Source organism: Rhinoraja longicauda, chromosome 44 (assembly GCF_053455715.1).
Source record: "Rhinoraja longicauda isolate Sanriku21f chromosome 44, sRhiLon1.1, whole genome shotgun sequence".
Lineage (NCBI taxonomy): Eukaryota > Metazoa > Chordata > Chondrichthyes > Rajiformes > Arhynchobatidae > Rhinoraja > Rhinoraja longicauda.
Window position 1 is genome coordinate 7,005,883 of NC_135996.1, and position 14,764 is coordinate 7,020,646.

At 48.2% G+C, this 14,764-nt stretch overlaps 1 protein-coding gene across 2 annotated transcripts in view; it reads left to right on the forward strand.

The window, feature by feature from the left end:
* Window positions 1-14,764, forward strand: part of ilf2 (interleukin enhancer binding factor 2) — a 39,886-nt gene that overhangs the window by 17,577 nt on the left and 7,545 nt on the right. For both annotated transcript variants that reach the window (XR_013549662.1, XM_078432017.1), the window contains exons 6-10: window positions 713-778; window positions 3,041-3,157; window positions 5,328-5,406; window positions 11,597-11,684; window positions 14,254-14,315. Coding sequence is in view for 1 of the 2 variants with exons in the window: in XM_078432017.1 (XP_078288143.1) it covers window positions 713-778; window positions 3,041-3,157; window positions 5,328-5,406; window positions 11,597-11,684; window positions 14,254-14,315 (412 nt within the window). In the remaining variant the exon portion in view is untranslated. The remainder of the gene's footprint in view (window positions 1-712; window positions 779-3,040; window positions 3,158-5,327; window positions 5,407-11,596; window positions 11,685-14,253; window positions 14,316-14,764) is intronic.

Here is a 14,764-nt window from a genome sequence, read left to right on the forward strand (position 1 = left end):
TCCCCCCCCCCCCCCCCCCCCCCCCCCCCCCGTGCGCCCTGGAAGTCTCCCCGAAAATGTGGCACCTAGGCTGGGCAGGGCAGCCAATCTCGACCTCATCGGGACTTCCACGGCCGATCGATGGGTTGAATTTGCAACTTGCGGCCGGGGCTCTGGAACTCCAGCCCAACTGGAGCCAGCACGTCAATCCCCATCGCCGAACGACTTCCTTGGCCGGCTGGATAAACCAGCAAAGCCCTGGAACCAAGAGTGCCAGAAAAGCAGTGGTGGAACTGTAATGAGTAGATGTTACATTTAAGTGCAAGATTATATAACTAAATTAATTAAGACAGGGTTAAAATATAAAACACAGCAGAAAAGCCAATTACCACTTTTTTTGGCTGATTATCAATTAATGTGCGAATTCACTTAAATGTTATTAGTGTACAGTGACATCTCCACATTATTTTGTGATGTCTGTTTTTACTTTGAAATGCACTAAAAGAGGCTTGAAACTGGTAATTCTGTGTGAATTTTTCAGCCCCGTTGTACGCCTCGTGCAAGCGCTCAGATCTTTTCCCCTGTCCTCTGGAGATCTGGAAGTTATTGCTCACTTTGTAACTTGCAATCTTAACTTCTGCTTCACTCCCTCCCCCTCCCCACAAGTCACTCACACTCAAACATCCTCTTCACCCCCAACTCACTGATCGTCTTGTTTTCCTTTGCCTTGAAGTGGAAGCTGTGGCGGCTTTGGGCAACAAAGTGGTGGAGACGCTCCGGGCCCAGGAACCTGCTGAAAGTAAGTGCCGGCTAACTTCTCCGGGCATTTTATTGCCACCCCTTTCTTTGATTGAGGAAAGAAAACTGCAGGTGCTTGTTTCAACGGAAGGTAGACACAAAAAAGCTGGAGTAACTCAGCGGTTCAGGCTTCATCTCTGGAGAGAAGGAATGGGTGACGTTTCAGGTCGAGATCTTATAGAAACTCACAAAATTCTTAAGGGGTTGGACAGGCTAGATGCAGGAAGATTGTTCCCGATGTTATCATATCATATAGATACAGCCGGAAACAGGCCTTTTCGGCCCTCCAAGTCCGTGCCGCCCAGTGATCCCCGTACATTAACACTATCCTACACCCACTAGGGACAATTTTTTTTTTTTACATTTACCCAGCCAATTAACCTACATACCTGTACGTCTTTGGAGTGTGGGAGGAAACCGAAGATCTCGGAGTAAACCCACGCAGGTCACGGGGAGAACGTACAAACTCCTTACAGTGCAGCACCCGTAGTCAGGATCGAACCTGAGTCTCCGGCGCTGCATTCGCTGTAAAGCAGCAACTCTACCGCTGCGCTACCGTGCCGCCCATGGCCGATCTCTGGAGAGAAGGAATGGGTGACGTTTCGGGTCGAGATCTTATAGAAACTCACAAAATTCTTAAGGGGTTGGACAGGCTAGATGCAGGAAGATTGTTCCCGATGTTGGGGAAGTCCAGAACCAGGGGTCACAGTTTAAGGATAAAGGGGGAAGTCTTTTAGGACCGAGATGAGAAAGTTTTTTTTCACACAGAGAGTGGTGAATCTGTGGAATTCTCTGCCACAGAAGGTAGTTGAGGCCAGTTCATTGGCTATATTTAAGAGGGAGTTAGATGTGGCCCTTGTGGCTAAAGGGATCAGGGGGTATGGAGAGAAGGCAGGTACGGGATACTGAGTTGGATGATCAGCCATGATCATATTGAATGGCGGTGCGTACAGGCTCGAAGGGCCGAATGGCCTACTCCTGCATCTATTTTCTATGTTTCTATGAGACCCTTCTTCAGACTGATGTCATGGGAGGGGGCGGGACACATGTCCCGCCCCCTCCCGTGACATCAGTCTGAAGAAGGGTCTCAACCCGAAACGTCACCCATTCCTTCGGTCCAGAGATGCTGCCTGACCTGCTGAGTTACTCCAGCTATTTGTGTCTACCTTTCTTTGTTTATTTTGTTTTCGTGGCTGGATTTGGCTGTGGCGTTTGGGCGGCATCGTGACGCAGCGGGTAGAGCTGCTGCCTCGCAGCGCCAGAGACCGGTGTTCGATCCTGACTACGGCTGCTGTCTGTTGTAAGTTCTCCCCGTGACCACGTTGGTTTTCTCCAGGTTCCTCCCACAATCCAAATTCATCACCCATTCCTTCTCTCCCGAGATGCTGTCTGACCTGCTGAGTTACTCCAGCATTTTGTGACCAAATTCGTAGGTTAATTGGCTTCGGTAAAATGCCCCAGTGTGTAGGATAGTTCATGTGATAGGAGCATAATTAGGCCATTCGGCCCATCAGGTCCACCGTGCCATTCAATCATGGCTGATTTATCTTTCCCTCTTAATCCCATTCTCCTGCCTTCTCCCCTAACACCCATACTAGTAATGAATCTATCTATCCCTGCTTTAATAATATCCATTGACTTGGCCTACATAGCCATCTGTGGCAATGAATTCCACAGATTCACCACCCTCTGACTAAAGAAATTCCTCCTCGTCTCCTTCCTACAGGAATGTCCTTTAACTCTGTGCCCCCTGGTCCTAGACTCTCCCACTAGTAGAAACATCCTCTCCACGTCTATTCTACCTAGGCCTTTCACTATTTGGTAGTTTAGTTTAGAGATACAGCGCGGAAACAGGCCCTTTGGCCCACCGGGTCCGCGCCGACCAGCGATCCCTGCACACTAACACTATCCTACACACACTAGGGACAATGTTTTACATTTGCCAAGCCAATTAACCTACAAACCCGCACGTCTTTGGAGCGTGGGAGCAAAAACCGAAGAGAAAACCCCGCGGGTCACGGGGAGAACGTACAAACTCCGTACAGACAGCACCGGTAGTCGGGGTGGAACCCGGGTCTCCGGCGCTGCATTGGCTGTGAGGCAGCAGCTCTACCCGCTGCGCCACCGTGACAGTGCTAGCGCGCAGGGATCGTTGGTCGGTGGGCCGCGGGGCCTATGTCAGCTCTGTATCTGTACCCGTGAGAAGGCGGGAGGTGCTTGGCCTTACTGTGTTTACAGACTAACACGCCCCATTTGCTTGCAGCCCTCACCATGATCACAAACGAGACCGGCTTTGAGATCAGTTCGCCGGATGCCACGGTTAAAATTCTGATCACCACCGTACCGCCCAACCTACGCAAGCTGGATCCAGAGCTCCACTGTAAGTACGCGTGGGTTTCTCCAAACCTTTTCAACAACCTCGGCCTTTCTCCTTTCAACTACTCTTGCTTTAGTTCAGTTTCGTTTATTGTCACGTGTGTACCGAGGTACAGTGAAAAGCTTCTGTTGCGTGCTAACCAGTCAGCGGAAAGACGACGCACGATTACAATCGATCCATTTACAGTGTACAGATACACGATATGGGGAATTTAGATTTAGAGATGCAGCGCGGAAACAGGCCCTTCGGCCCACCGAGACCGCGCCGCCCTGCGATCCCCGCACACTAACACTATCCTACACACCACTAGGGACAATTTTTACATTTACCCAGTCAATTAACCTACATCCCTTTTGTTGCGTGCTAACCAGTCAGCGGAAAGACAATACACGATTACAATCGAGCCGTCCACAGTGTACAGATACACGATAAGCGGAATTTAGATTTAGAGATACAGCGCGGAAACAGGCCCTTCGGCCCACCGAGTCCGTGCCACCCAGCGATCCCCACACATTAACACTATCCTACACACACTAGGGACAATTTTTTACATTTACCCAGTCAATTTACCTACAAACCTGTATGTCTTTGGAGTGTGGGAGGAAACCGAAGATCTCGGAGAAAACCCACGCAGGTCACGGGGAGAACGTACAAACTCCGTACAGACGACGCCCGTAGTCAGGATCGAACCTGAGTCTCCGGCGCTGTATTCGCTGTAAGGCGGCAACTCTACCGCTGCGCCACCGTGCCGCCCTAACGTTTAGTGTAAGGTAAAGCCAGCAAAGACCGATCAAGGATAGTCCGAGGGTCACCAAAGAGGTACATAGTAGTTCAGCGTTGCTCTCTGGTTGTGGTAGGATGGTTCAGTTGCCTGATAACAGCCGGGAACAAACTGCCCCTGAATCTGGAGGCTGGCAGACACAAAATGCTGGAGTAACTCAGCGGGCCAGGCAGCATCTCTGGAGAGAAGGAACGGGTGACGTTTCGGGTCGAGTTGACCGGGGAGTCTCGGAGGGAACGGTCTCTGCGGAACGTAGAAAGGGGAGCAGATGGGAAGATGTGGCCAGTAGTGGGGTCCCGTTGGAGGTGGCGAAAATGTTGAAGGATTGATTATATGCTGTATGCGACGGCTGATGGGGTGGAAGGTGAGGACAAGGGGGGACTCTGTCCTTGTTACGAATGGGGCGAGCAAGAGCAGAGCCGCGGGATATCGTGGAGACCTTAGAAAGAGCCTCATCTATAATGGAAGAGGGGTTCCTTCTCTCCGGAGATGCTGCCTGTCAATAGACAATAGGTGCAGGAGGAGGCCATTCTGCCCTTCGAGCCAGCACCGCCATTCAATGTGATCATGGCTGATCATTTCCAATCAGTACCCCGTTCCTGCCTTCTCCCCATACCCCCTGACTCCGCCATCCTTAAGAACTCTATCTAGCTCTCTCTTGAATACATTCAGAGAATTGGCCTCCACTGCCTTCTGAGGCAGAGAATTCCACAGATTCACAACTCTCTGACTGAAAAAGTTTTTCCTCATCTCAGTTCTAAATGGCCGACCCCTTATTTTTAAACTGTGTGGCCCCTGGTTCTGGACTCCCCCAACATTGGGAACATGTTTCCTGCCTCTAACGTGTCCAACCCCTTAATAATCTTATACGTTTCGATAAGATCCCCTCTCATCCTTCTAAATTCCAGTGTATACAAGCCTAGTCGCTCCAGTCTTTCAAGATACAATAGTCCCGCCATTCCTGGAATTAACCTAGTAAACCTATGCTGCACGCCCTCAAGAATATCCTTCCTCAAATGTGGAGACCAAAACTGCACACAGTACTCCAGGTGCAGTCTCACTAGGGCACTGTACAACTGCAGAAGGACCTCTTTGCTCCTATACTCAACTCCTCTTGTTATGAAGGCCAACATTCCACTGGCTTTCTTCACTGCCTGCTGTACCTGCATGCTTCCTTTCAGTTACTGATGCACTAGGACACCCAGATCTCGTTGTACGTCCCCTGTTCCTAACTGTCCCGCTGAGTTGCTCCAGATTTTTTGTGTCACCCTTCGTTTTAAACCAGCAGGCCCTTCCTACACACTAATATTAGAGAGTCCATTTCGGCGTCTTGAACTAGCGGCTGATTTCTCTGTTGCCCGCCCTGCTGACACCTGTCTCTCTCTCTTCCAGTGGATATCAAGGTCCTGCAGAGTGCTTTGGCAGCTATCCGACACGCTCGCTGGTTCGAGGAAAACTCGTCTCAGTCCACGTAAGTCAATGTCTGTGTGCTCCTCTTGGGAAGGGCGTCGTGTGCCAGCTTCATCCAAACCAATCCTTGATCCTGAGCTGGTTCAGGTCCCGACGTTTAGTTCAGTTTAGTTTAGAGATACAGCGCGGAAACAGGCCCTTTCGGCCCACCGGGTCCGCGCCGACCAGCGATCCCCGCACACTAAAACACTATCCTACACTTGTCCTAGGGACAATGTATACATTTACACCATGCCAATTAACCTACAAAAACCTGCACGTCTTTGGAGTGTGGGAGGAAACTGAAGATCTCGGAGAAAATTCCAGAAGATTAGTCAAGCATGATTTCCCCTTCGTAAATCCATGCTGACTCGGAACGATCCTGTTACTGCTATCCAAATGCTCCGCAATTTCGTCTTTTATAATTGACTCCAGCATCTTCCCCGCCACTGATGTCAGACCAACTCGTCTATAACATATAACATATAACATATAACAACTACAGCATGGAAACAGGCCTGTCCGGCCCTACCAGTCCACGCCGACCATTCTCCCTGACCTAGTCTCATCTACCTGCACTCAGACCATAACCCTCCAATCCCCTCCTATCCATATACCTATCCAATTTACTCTTAAATAATAAAATCGAGCCAGCCTCCACCACTTCCACCGGAAGCCCATTCCATACAGCCACAACCCTCTGAGTAAAGAAGTTCCCCCTCATGTTACCCCTAAACCTTTGTCCCTCAATTCTGAAGCTATGTCCCCTTGTTGGAATCTTCCCCACTCTCAAAGGGAAAAGCCTACCCACGTCAACTCTGTCCGTCCCTCTCAAAATTTTAAAAACCTCTATCAAGTCCCCCCTCAACCTTCTACGCTCCAAAGAATAAAGACCCAACCTGTTCAACCTCTCTCTGTAGCCTAAGTGCTGAAACCCAGGCAACATTCTAGTAAATCTCCTCTGTACCCTCTCCATTTTGTCGACATCCTTCCTATAATTTGGCGACCAGAACTGCACACCATACTCCAGATTCGGCCTCACCAATGCCCTGTACAATTTCAACATTACATCCCAACTTCTATACTCGATGCTCTGATTTATAAAGGCAAGCATACCAAACGCCTTCTTCACCACCCTATCCACATGAGATTCCACCTTCAGGGAACAATGCACAGTTATTCCCAGATCCCTCTGTTCCACTGCATTCCTCAATTCCCTACCATTTACCCTGTACGTCCTATTTTGATTTGTCCTACCAAAATGCAGCACCTCACACTTATCAGCATTAAACTCCATCTGCCATCTTTCAGCCCACCCTTCCAAAAGGCCCAAGTCTCTCTGTAGACTTTGAAAATCTACCTCACTATCAACTACTCCACCTATCTTAGTATCATCTGCATATTTACTAATCCAATTTGCCACACCATCATCCAGATCATTAATGTAAATGACAAACAACAGTGGACCCAACACAGATCCTTGGGGCACTCCACTAGACACTGGCCTCCAACCTGACATACAATTGTCAACCGTTACCCTCTGGTATCTCCCATTCAGCCATTGTTGAATCCATCTTGCAACCTCACTATTAATACCCAACGATTTAACCTTCTTAATCAACCTTCCATGTGGAACCTTGTCAAATGCCTTACTGAAGTCCATATAGACAACATCCACAGCCTTGCCCTTATCAATTTCCCTGGTAACCTCTTCAAAAAATTCAAGAAGATTAGTCAAACATGACCTTCCAGGCACAAATCCATGTTGACTGTTTCTAATCAGGCCTTGATTATCCAAATAATTATATATATTGTCCCTAAGTATCTTTTCCATTAATTTTCCCACCACAGACGTCAAACTAATAGGTCTATAATTGCTAGGTTTACTTTTAGAACCTTTTTTAAACAAAGGCACAACATGCGCAATGCGCCAATCTTCCGGCACCATCCCTGTTTCTAATGACGTTTGAAATATTTCCGTCATAGCGCCTGCTATTTCTGCACTAACTTCCCTCAATGTCCTAGGGAATATCCTATCAGGACCTGGAGACTTATCCACTTTTATATTCTTCAAAAGTGTCCGTACCTCCTCTTCTTTAATCCTCCTAATTTCCATCACTACTCTACTTGTTTCGCTTACCTCACATAATTCAATATCCTTCTCCTCGGTAAATACCGAAGAAAAGAAATTGTTTAATATCTCCCCCATTTCTTCCGGCTCAGCACATAGCTGTCCACTCTGACTCTCTAATGGACCAATTTTATCCCTCACTATCCTTTTGCTATTGACATATCTGTAGAACCCCTTGGGGTTTACTTTTACATTACTTGCCAAAGCAGCCTCATATCTTTTTTTCGCTTTTCTAATTTCCTTTTTAAGATTCCTTTTACATTCTTTATATTCCTCAAGAACCTCATTTACTCCCTGCCGCTTATATTTATTGTATATCTCCCTCTTTTTCCGAACCAAGTGTCCAATTTCCCTGGAAAACCACGGCTCTTTCAAATTATTATTCTTTCCTTTCCACCGAACAGGGACATAAAGACTCTGTACTCTCAAAATTTCACCTTTAAATATCCTCCATTTCTCTATTATATCCTTTTCATAAAACAACAATTTCCATTTCACTCCTTTTAAATCCTTTCTCATCTCCTCAAAATTAGCCTTTCTCCAATCCAAAATCTCAACCCTTGGTCCAGATTTGACCTTCTCCATAATGATATTGAAACTAATGGCATTATGATCACTAGACCCAAAGTGCTCCTCAACACATACCTCCGTCACCTGACCCATCTCATTTCCTAACAGGAGGTCCAACACTGCCCCTTCTCTGGTAGGCACCTCTACGTATTGCTGCAAAAAACTATCCTGCACACATTTTACAAACTCCAAACCATCCAGCCCTTTAACAGAATGTGATTCCCAGTCTATATACGGAAAATTGAAATCACCCACAATCACCACTCTGTGCTTACTACTAATATCTGCTATCTCCTTACATATTTGCTCTTCCAATTCTCGTTCCCTATTTGGCGGTCTATAATACACCCCTATAAGTGTTGCTAAACCTTTCTCATTTCTGAGTTCCACCCAAACAGCCTCCTTAATCGAGCCTTCTAGTCTGTCCTGCCAAAGCACTGCTGTGATATCCTCCCTGACAAGCAATGCAACACCCCCACCTCTTGCCCCTCCGATTCTATCACATCTGAAACAATGAAATCCTGGAATATTTAATTGCCAATCGCAACCCTCCTGCAACCATGTTTCACTGATCGCCACAACATCATACTTCCAGATGTCAATCCAGGCTCTAAGCTCATCCACCTTTCTTACAATGCTCCTAGCATTAAAATATACACATTTAAGGGACCCATCATTTCTTATTCTCAGTTTATTTCTTTTCCCTTCTTTCTCTCCTACATATTGGGTCTGAGTGTTTCCCTTTTCTACCTCCTGCCTCACACACTGCCTGTTAGCTATCTGTGTTTGAGTCCCTCCCCCCAACCGTACTAGTTTAAAGTCTCCGCAGTTATTTTAGCAAATCTCCCCGCCAGGATATTGGTTCCCCTCGGGTTTCAGATGCAACCCGTCCTTTTTGTACAGGTCATACTTCCCCCAGAAGAGGTCCCAATGATCCAGAAACTTGAAACCCTGCTCCCTGCACCAGTTCCTCAGCCACGTATTTATCCTCCACCTCACTCCATTCCTATTCTCACTATCGCGTGGCACAGGCAGTAAGCCTGAGATTATTACTTTGGAAGTCCTTTTTTTTAACTCTCTTCCTAGCCCCCTGAATTCTCCTTTCAGGACCTCTTCCCTTATCCTACCTATATTGTTGGTACCTATATGTACCACGACCTCTGGCTCCTCTCCCTCCCCTTTCAGGATATCCTGGACACGCTCAGACACATCCCGGACACCGGCACCAGGGAGGCAAACCACCATCCGGGTCTCCCGACTGCGTCCACAGAAACGCCTATCTGACCCCCTCACTATAGAGTCCCCTATTACTACTGCTCTCCTCTTCCTTTCCCTACCCTTCTGAGCAACAGGGCCGGACTCCTTGCCAGAGGCCCGGGCACCGTCGTTGCCCCCAGGTAGGCTGTCCCCCCCAACAGTACTTAAACAGGAGTACTTATTTCCAAGGGGTACAGCCACCGGGGTACTCCCTAGTCCCTGCCTCTGCTCCTTGCCCCCCCTAACAGTGACCCACTTGTCTACCTCCCGTGGTCTAGGAGTGACCACCTCCCTGTAACTCCTATCTATAACCTCCTCACTCTCCCTGATCAGACGGAGGTCATCAATCTGCCGCTCCAGGTTCCTAATACGGTCCCTTAGGAGCCCCATCTCGTCACACCTGGCGCAGATGTGGATGTCTGGAAGTCTATCAGACTCCCAGATTCCCCACATCTGACACCCAGAACAAAAAACTGCCCTGGCAGTCATACTCTCCAAACAAAGCCCCGCGCTCGGTTACTAAACCTACCGCCCGGCCGCTACTCCAACCGCTCCAACCGCCCACCCAAAAGAACTGAGTGATCTCCTGGGAGAGGCGAAAAACCGGATAAAAAACCCAGGCCAATTTGGGGAAAAATCCGGGAAATTCCTCTCCGACCCCAAGCTAGGCGATCGAAACTAGTCCGGGAGATCACACAGGTCTTACTCCTTACTATCCCCACACAATCCCCACACACTACTTCCCAAGCAACACAGCTTGGTGCTGCTTGCTACTGCTGCTGCTTGCTGCTGCTGATTGCTGCTGCTGCTACTGCTGATTGCCTGTTTTCTCTCTCCCTCCTTTCTTAAAAAGTGGGGTAACATTAGCTACCCTCCAATCCACAGGAACTGACCCTGAATCTATAGAACATTGGAAAATGATCACCAATGCGTCCACGATTTCTAGAGCCACCTCCTTAAGTACCCTGAGATGTAGACCATCAGGCCCTGGGGATTTATCAGCCTTCAGTCCCATCAGTCTACCCAACTCCATTTCCTGCCTAATGTGAATTTCCTTCAGTTCCTCCATCACCCTAGGATCTCTGGCCATTAGAACATCTGGGAGATTGTCTGTATCTTCCTTAGTGAAGACAGATCCAAAGTACCGGTTCAACTCGTCTGCCATTTCCTTGTTCCCCATAATAAATTCCCCCGCTTCTGTCTTCAAGGGACCCACATTTGCCTTAACTATTTTTTTCCTCTTCACATACCTAAAGAAGCTTTTACTATCCTCCTTTATATTATTGGCTAGTTTACCCTCGTAACTCATCTTTTCTCCCCGTATTGCCTTTTTAGTCATCTTCTGTTGCTCTTTAAAAAAGTCCCAATCCTCTGGCTTCCAGCTCTTCTTTACTATTTATACTTATTCTCTTTTATTTTTATGTTGTCCTTGACTTCCCTTGTCAGCCACTCTCTTCCCTCTTACTCCCCTTGGAATCTTTCCTCGTCTTTGGGATAAATTGATCCTGCAACTTCTGCATTATTCCCAGGAATACTTGCCATTGCTGTTCCACCGTCTTCCCTGCTAGGGTCTCCTTCCAGTCAAATCTGGCCAGCTCATGCCTCTGTAATCCCCTTTGCTATACTGCAATACTGACACTTCCGATTTTCCCTTCTCCCTCTCAATTTGTAGAGTAAAACTTATCATATTGTGATCACTGGCTCTTTTACCTCGAGTCCCCTTATCAGATCAGGTTCATTACACAACACTAAATCCAGAATTGCCTTCTCCCTAGTAGGCTCCAGTACAAGCTGTTTTAAGAATCAATCTCGGAGGCACTCCACAAACTCTCTTTCCTGGGGTCCATTACCAACCTGATTTTCCCAGTCTACCTGCATGTTGAAATCTCCCATAACCACCGTAGCATTACATTTGGACATGCCAATTTTAGCTCTTGGTTCAACTTGCACCCTATGTTTGGGGGCCTGTAGATAACTCCCACTGGGGTCTTTTTACCCTTGCAGTTTCTCATTTCTATCCGTTCCTTCTCTCCAGAGATGCTGCCTGACCCGCTGAGTTACTCCAGCATTTTGTGTCTACGCATCTGTTGTGCCGCCGCGTCGGAATATCATTGTTCTGTTTAGGTGATGCAGCGGTAGAGTTGCTGTGTAGAAAGAGGCAACAACTTTACCGCTGCGCCACCGTGCTTTATGTCACAGGGGTGGTGAATCTAGTCACGGTTAGGGTAACCTCTCTCCCACTTGCTCCTCTCAGAGTGAAGGTACTGATCCGGCTGATGAAGGATTTAAGGTGCCGCTTCCCTGGATTCGAGCCTTTGACTCCATGGATCGTTGACCTGCTGGTACGTACTTTTGTCGAAACGTATAAGATTATTAAGGGGTTGGACACGTTAGAGGCAGGAAACATGTTCCCAATGTTGGGGGAGTCCAGAACCAGGGGCCACACACAGTTTAAGAATATGGGGTAGGCCATTTAGAACGGAGATGAGGAAAAACTTTTTCAGTCGGAGAGTTGTGAATCTGTGGAATTCTCTGCCTCAGAAGGCCAATTCGCTGAATGCATGCAAGAGAGAGCTGGATAGACCTCTTAAGGATAGCGGAATCAGGGGGTAAGGGGAGAAGGCAGGAACGGGGTACTGATTGAGAACGATCATCCATGATCACATTGAATGGCGGTGCTGGCTCGAAGGGCCGAATGGCCTCCTCCTGCACCTATTGTCTATTGTCCCGCTGGAAGACCCGCGATCAAAACTAATCGGGTCCGCGGTTGAGGCTGTGCAGCGTGGGGAGATCGCAGTCTCATCGCACAATGATGAGTGGGGATCTTACAGAAGCGTATAAAATTATAAAAGGACTGGACAAGCTGGATGCAGGAAAAAATTTCCTAATGTTGGTGGGGGGGGGGGGGGTCCAGAACCAGGGGCCGCACACAGTCTAAGAATAAAGGGGAGGCCATTTTAAACTGAGGTGAGAAAAAAACATTTTCACCCAGAGAGTTGTGAATTTGAGAGTTGTGAATGCTCTGCCACAGAGGGAAGTGGAGGCCAATTCGCTCGATGAACTTAAAAGAGAGTTAGATAGAGCTCTAGGGGCTAGCGGAATCAAGGGATATGGGGAGAAGGCAGGCACGGGTTACTGATTGTGGATGATCAGCCATGATCACAGTGAATGGCGGCGCTGGCTCGAAGGGCCAAATGGCCGCCTCCTGTGCCTATTTTCTATGTTTCAATGACAGCGCCCGTAGTCGGGATTGAACCCGGGTCTTGGTGCATTAGGATAGACACAAAGTGCTGGCATAACTCAGTGGGTCAAGCAATATCTATGAAGACGATGGATAGGTGATATTTCGGGTCAGGACCTTTCTTCAGACTGAAAGTAGGATTGGGGGGGGGGGAGGAACTGGAGGTAGAACAAAGCAGGGCCGGCAACAGATGACCAAGGAAGGGTGGAGCCCACAATGGTCCATTGTTGGCTGGGGAAGGGTATACGAGGATGTGAACAGTGGAGGTGGTAGGATGACCAGGGTGGGCGAGGGAGGGAGGGAGAGAGAGAGAGAGAGGTAATGCAGGTATTACTTGAAATCAACATTCATACCGCTGATTAACACAACGCACTGGAGTAACTCAGTGGGTCAGGCAGCATCTCTGGAGAGAAGGAAATGGTGGCGTTTTAGGTCAAGACCCTTTTTCAGGGGAGAGGGAGATGCAGAGATAAGGAAGTGAGGTGTGAAAATGAGACAATGGAAATGGAGGAAAATGTACAACAGATCATTGTTGGTTGTGTGAAGCTAACAGATAAAATGTAGTCAGAGACAGTCAGACTGGTGGGAGAACTGGGAAGGGGGAGGGGATGGAGAGAGAGTGAAAGCAAGGATTACTTGAAATTGGAGAAATCAGCGTTCATACCGCTGGGGTGTAAGCTGCCCAAGCGAAATATGAGGTGCTGTTCCTCTAATTTGCGCTGGGCCTCACTCTGACAGTGGAGGAGGCCCAGGACAGAAAGGAATGGAGACCGCCAAGGCTGAGCGTAAGCAATGAATCCTACCGATTCGCCACCCTCTGGCTAAAGAAATTCCGCCAGCATTATCTATCTATATTATTATTATTTTTTAGATTTAGAGATACAGCGCGGAAACAGGCCCTTCAGCCCACCGAGTCCGCGCCGCCCAGCGATCCCCGCACACTAACACTATCCTACACACACCGGGGACAATTTTTACATTTTACCCAGCCAATTAACCTACATACCTGTACGTCCTTGGAGTGTGGGAGGAAACCGAAGATCTCGGAGAAAAACCCACGCAGGTCACGGGGAGAACGTACAAACTCCGTACAGCCGGCGCCCGTAGTCAGGATGGAACCTGAGTCTCCAGCGCTGCATTCGCTGTAAGGCAGCAACTCTACCGCTGCGCCACCGTGCCGCACTATTACTAAAAATCTCATCTTGAACGTATATATATATGTATGTGTGCATGTTCCCGAAGTACACGACAGCGCTAGACTTTTAGGGGCACCTTACCCACCATTCGCCTGCAGTGTGCAGTATCAAGTTTCGTCCAACTTGTTGCGTTATCGTGTACCGTTTTGGCTGTATTTTGCACGCTCCTACCCCGTTAAATAAACATCGCCATTTTGATCTAATACGTCCATGTTCAATGTTGTCATTAAACGCGTGCTTCATTGAACGATGACTCCCGAGGTAAATGCTCAAATTCTCTTCAAGTTAAAGTTTGACCGCTCGATAATATTAAAATTGGGCGTCTTTATTTTTTCCTCCGTCAACCGCTATCACAACGGGAACCCGACAGGTCCACGGGCCGTCCGGTGGTTTATAAAATGGCTTTGCTTTAAGCTTTATTACTTGTACGTTACTTACCTACTCCAACTCAAGTCGACTCGAAATCTTTTGCAGGGTCACTCTGCTGTGATGAACAACCCATCCAGGCAGCCTCTGGCACTCAACGTTGGCTTCAGGTACATCCGGGGGTATTCTGGAGAGGTGGATCGGGGTTGCGTTGGTGATGCGAGTGTCTTCAGCTCACTTCGATGGGCACAAAATGCTGGAGTAACTCAGCGGGACAGGCAGCATCTCTGGGGAGAAGGAACGGGTGACGTTTCGGGCCGAGACCCTCTTCCCACTCTGGATAGAGTGGGTGTGGAGAGGATGTTTCCACCAGTGGGAGAGTCAAGGACCGGAGGGCACAGACTCAGAATTAAAGGACGTTCCTTTAGGAAGGGGATGAATAAACAATAGGTGCAGGAGGTGGTCATTCGGCCCTTCAAGCCAGCACCGCCATTCAATGTGATCATGGCTGATCATTCTCTATCAGTACCCCGTTCCTGCCTTCTCCCCATACCCCCTCACTCCACTATCCTTAAGAGCTCTATCCAGCTCTCTCTTGAAAGCATCCAACGAACTGACC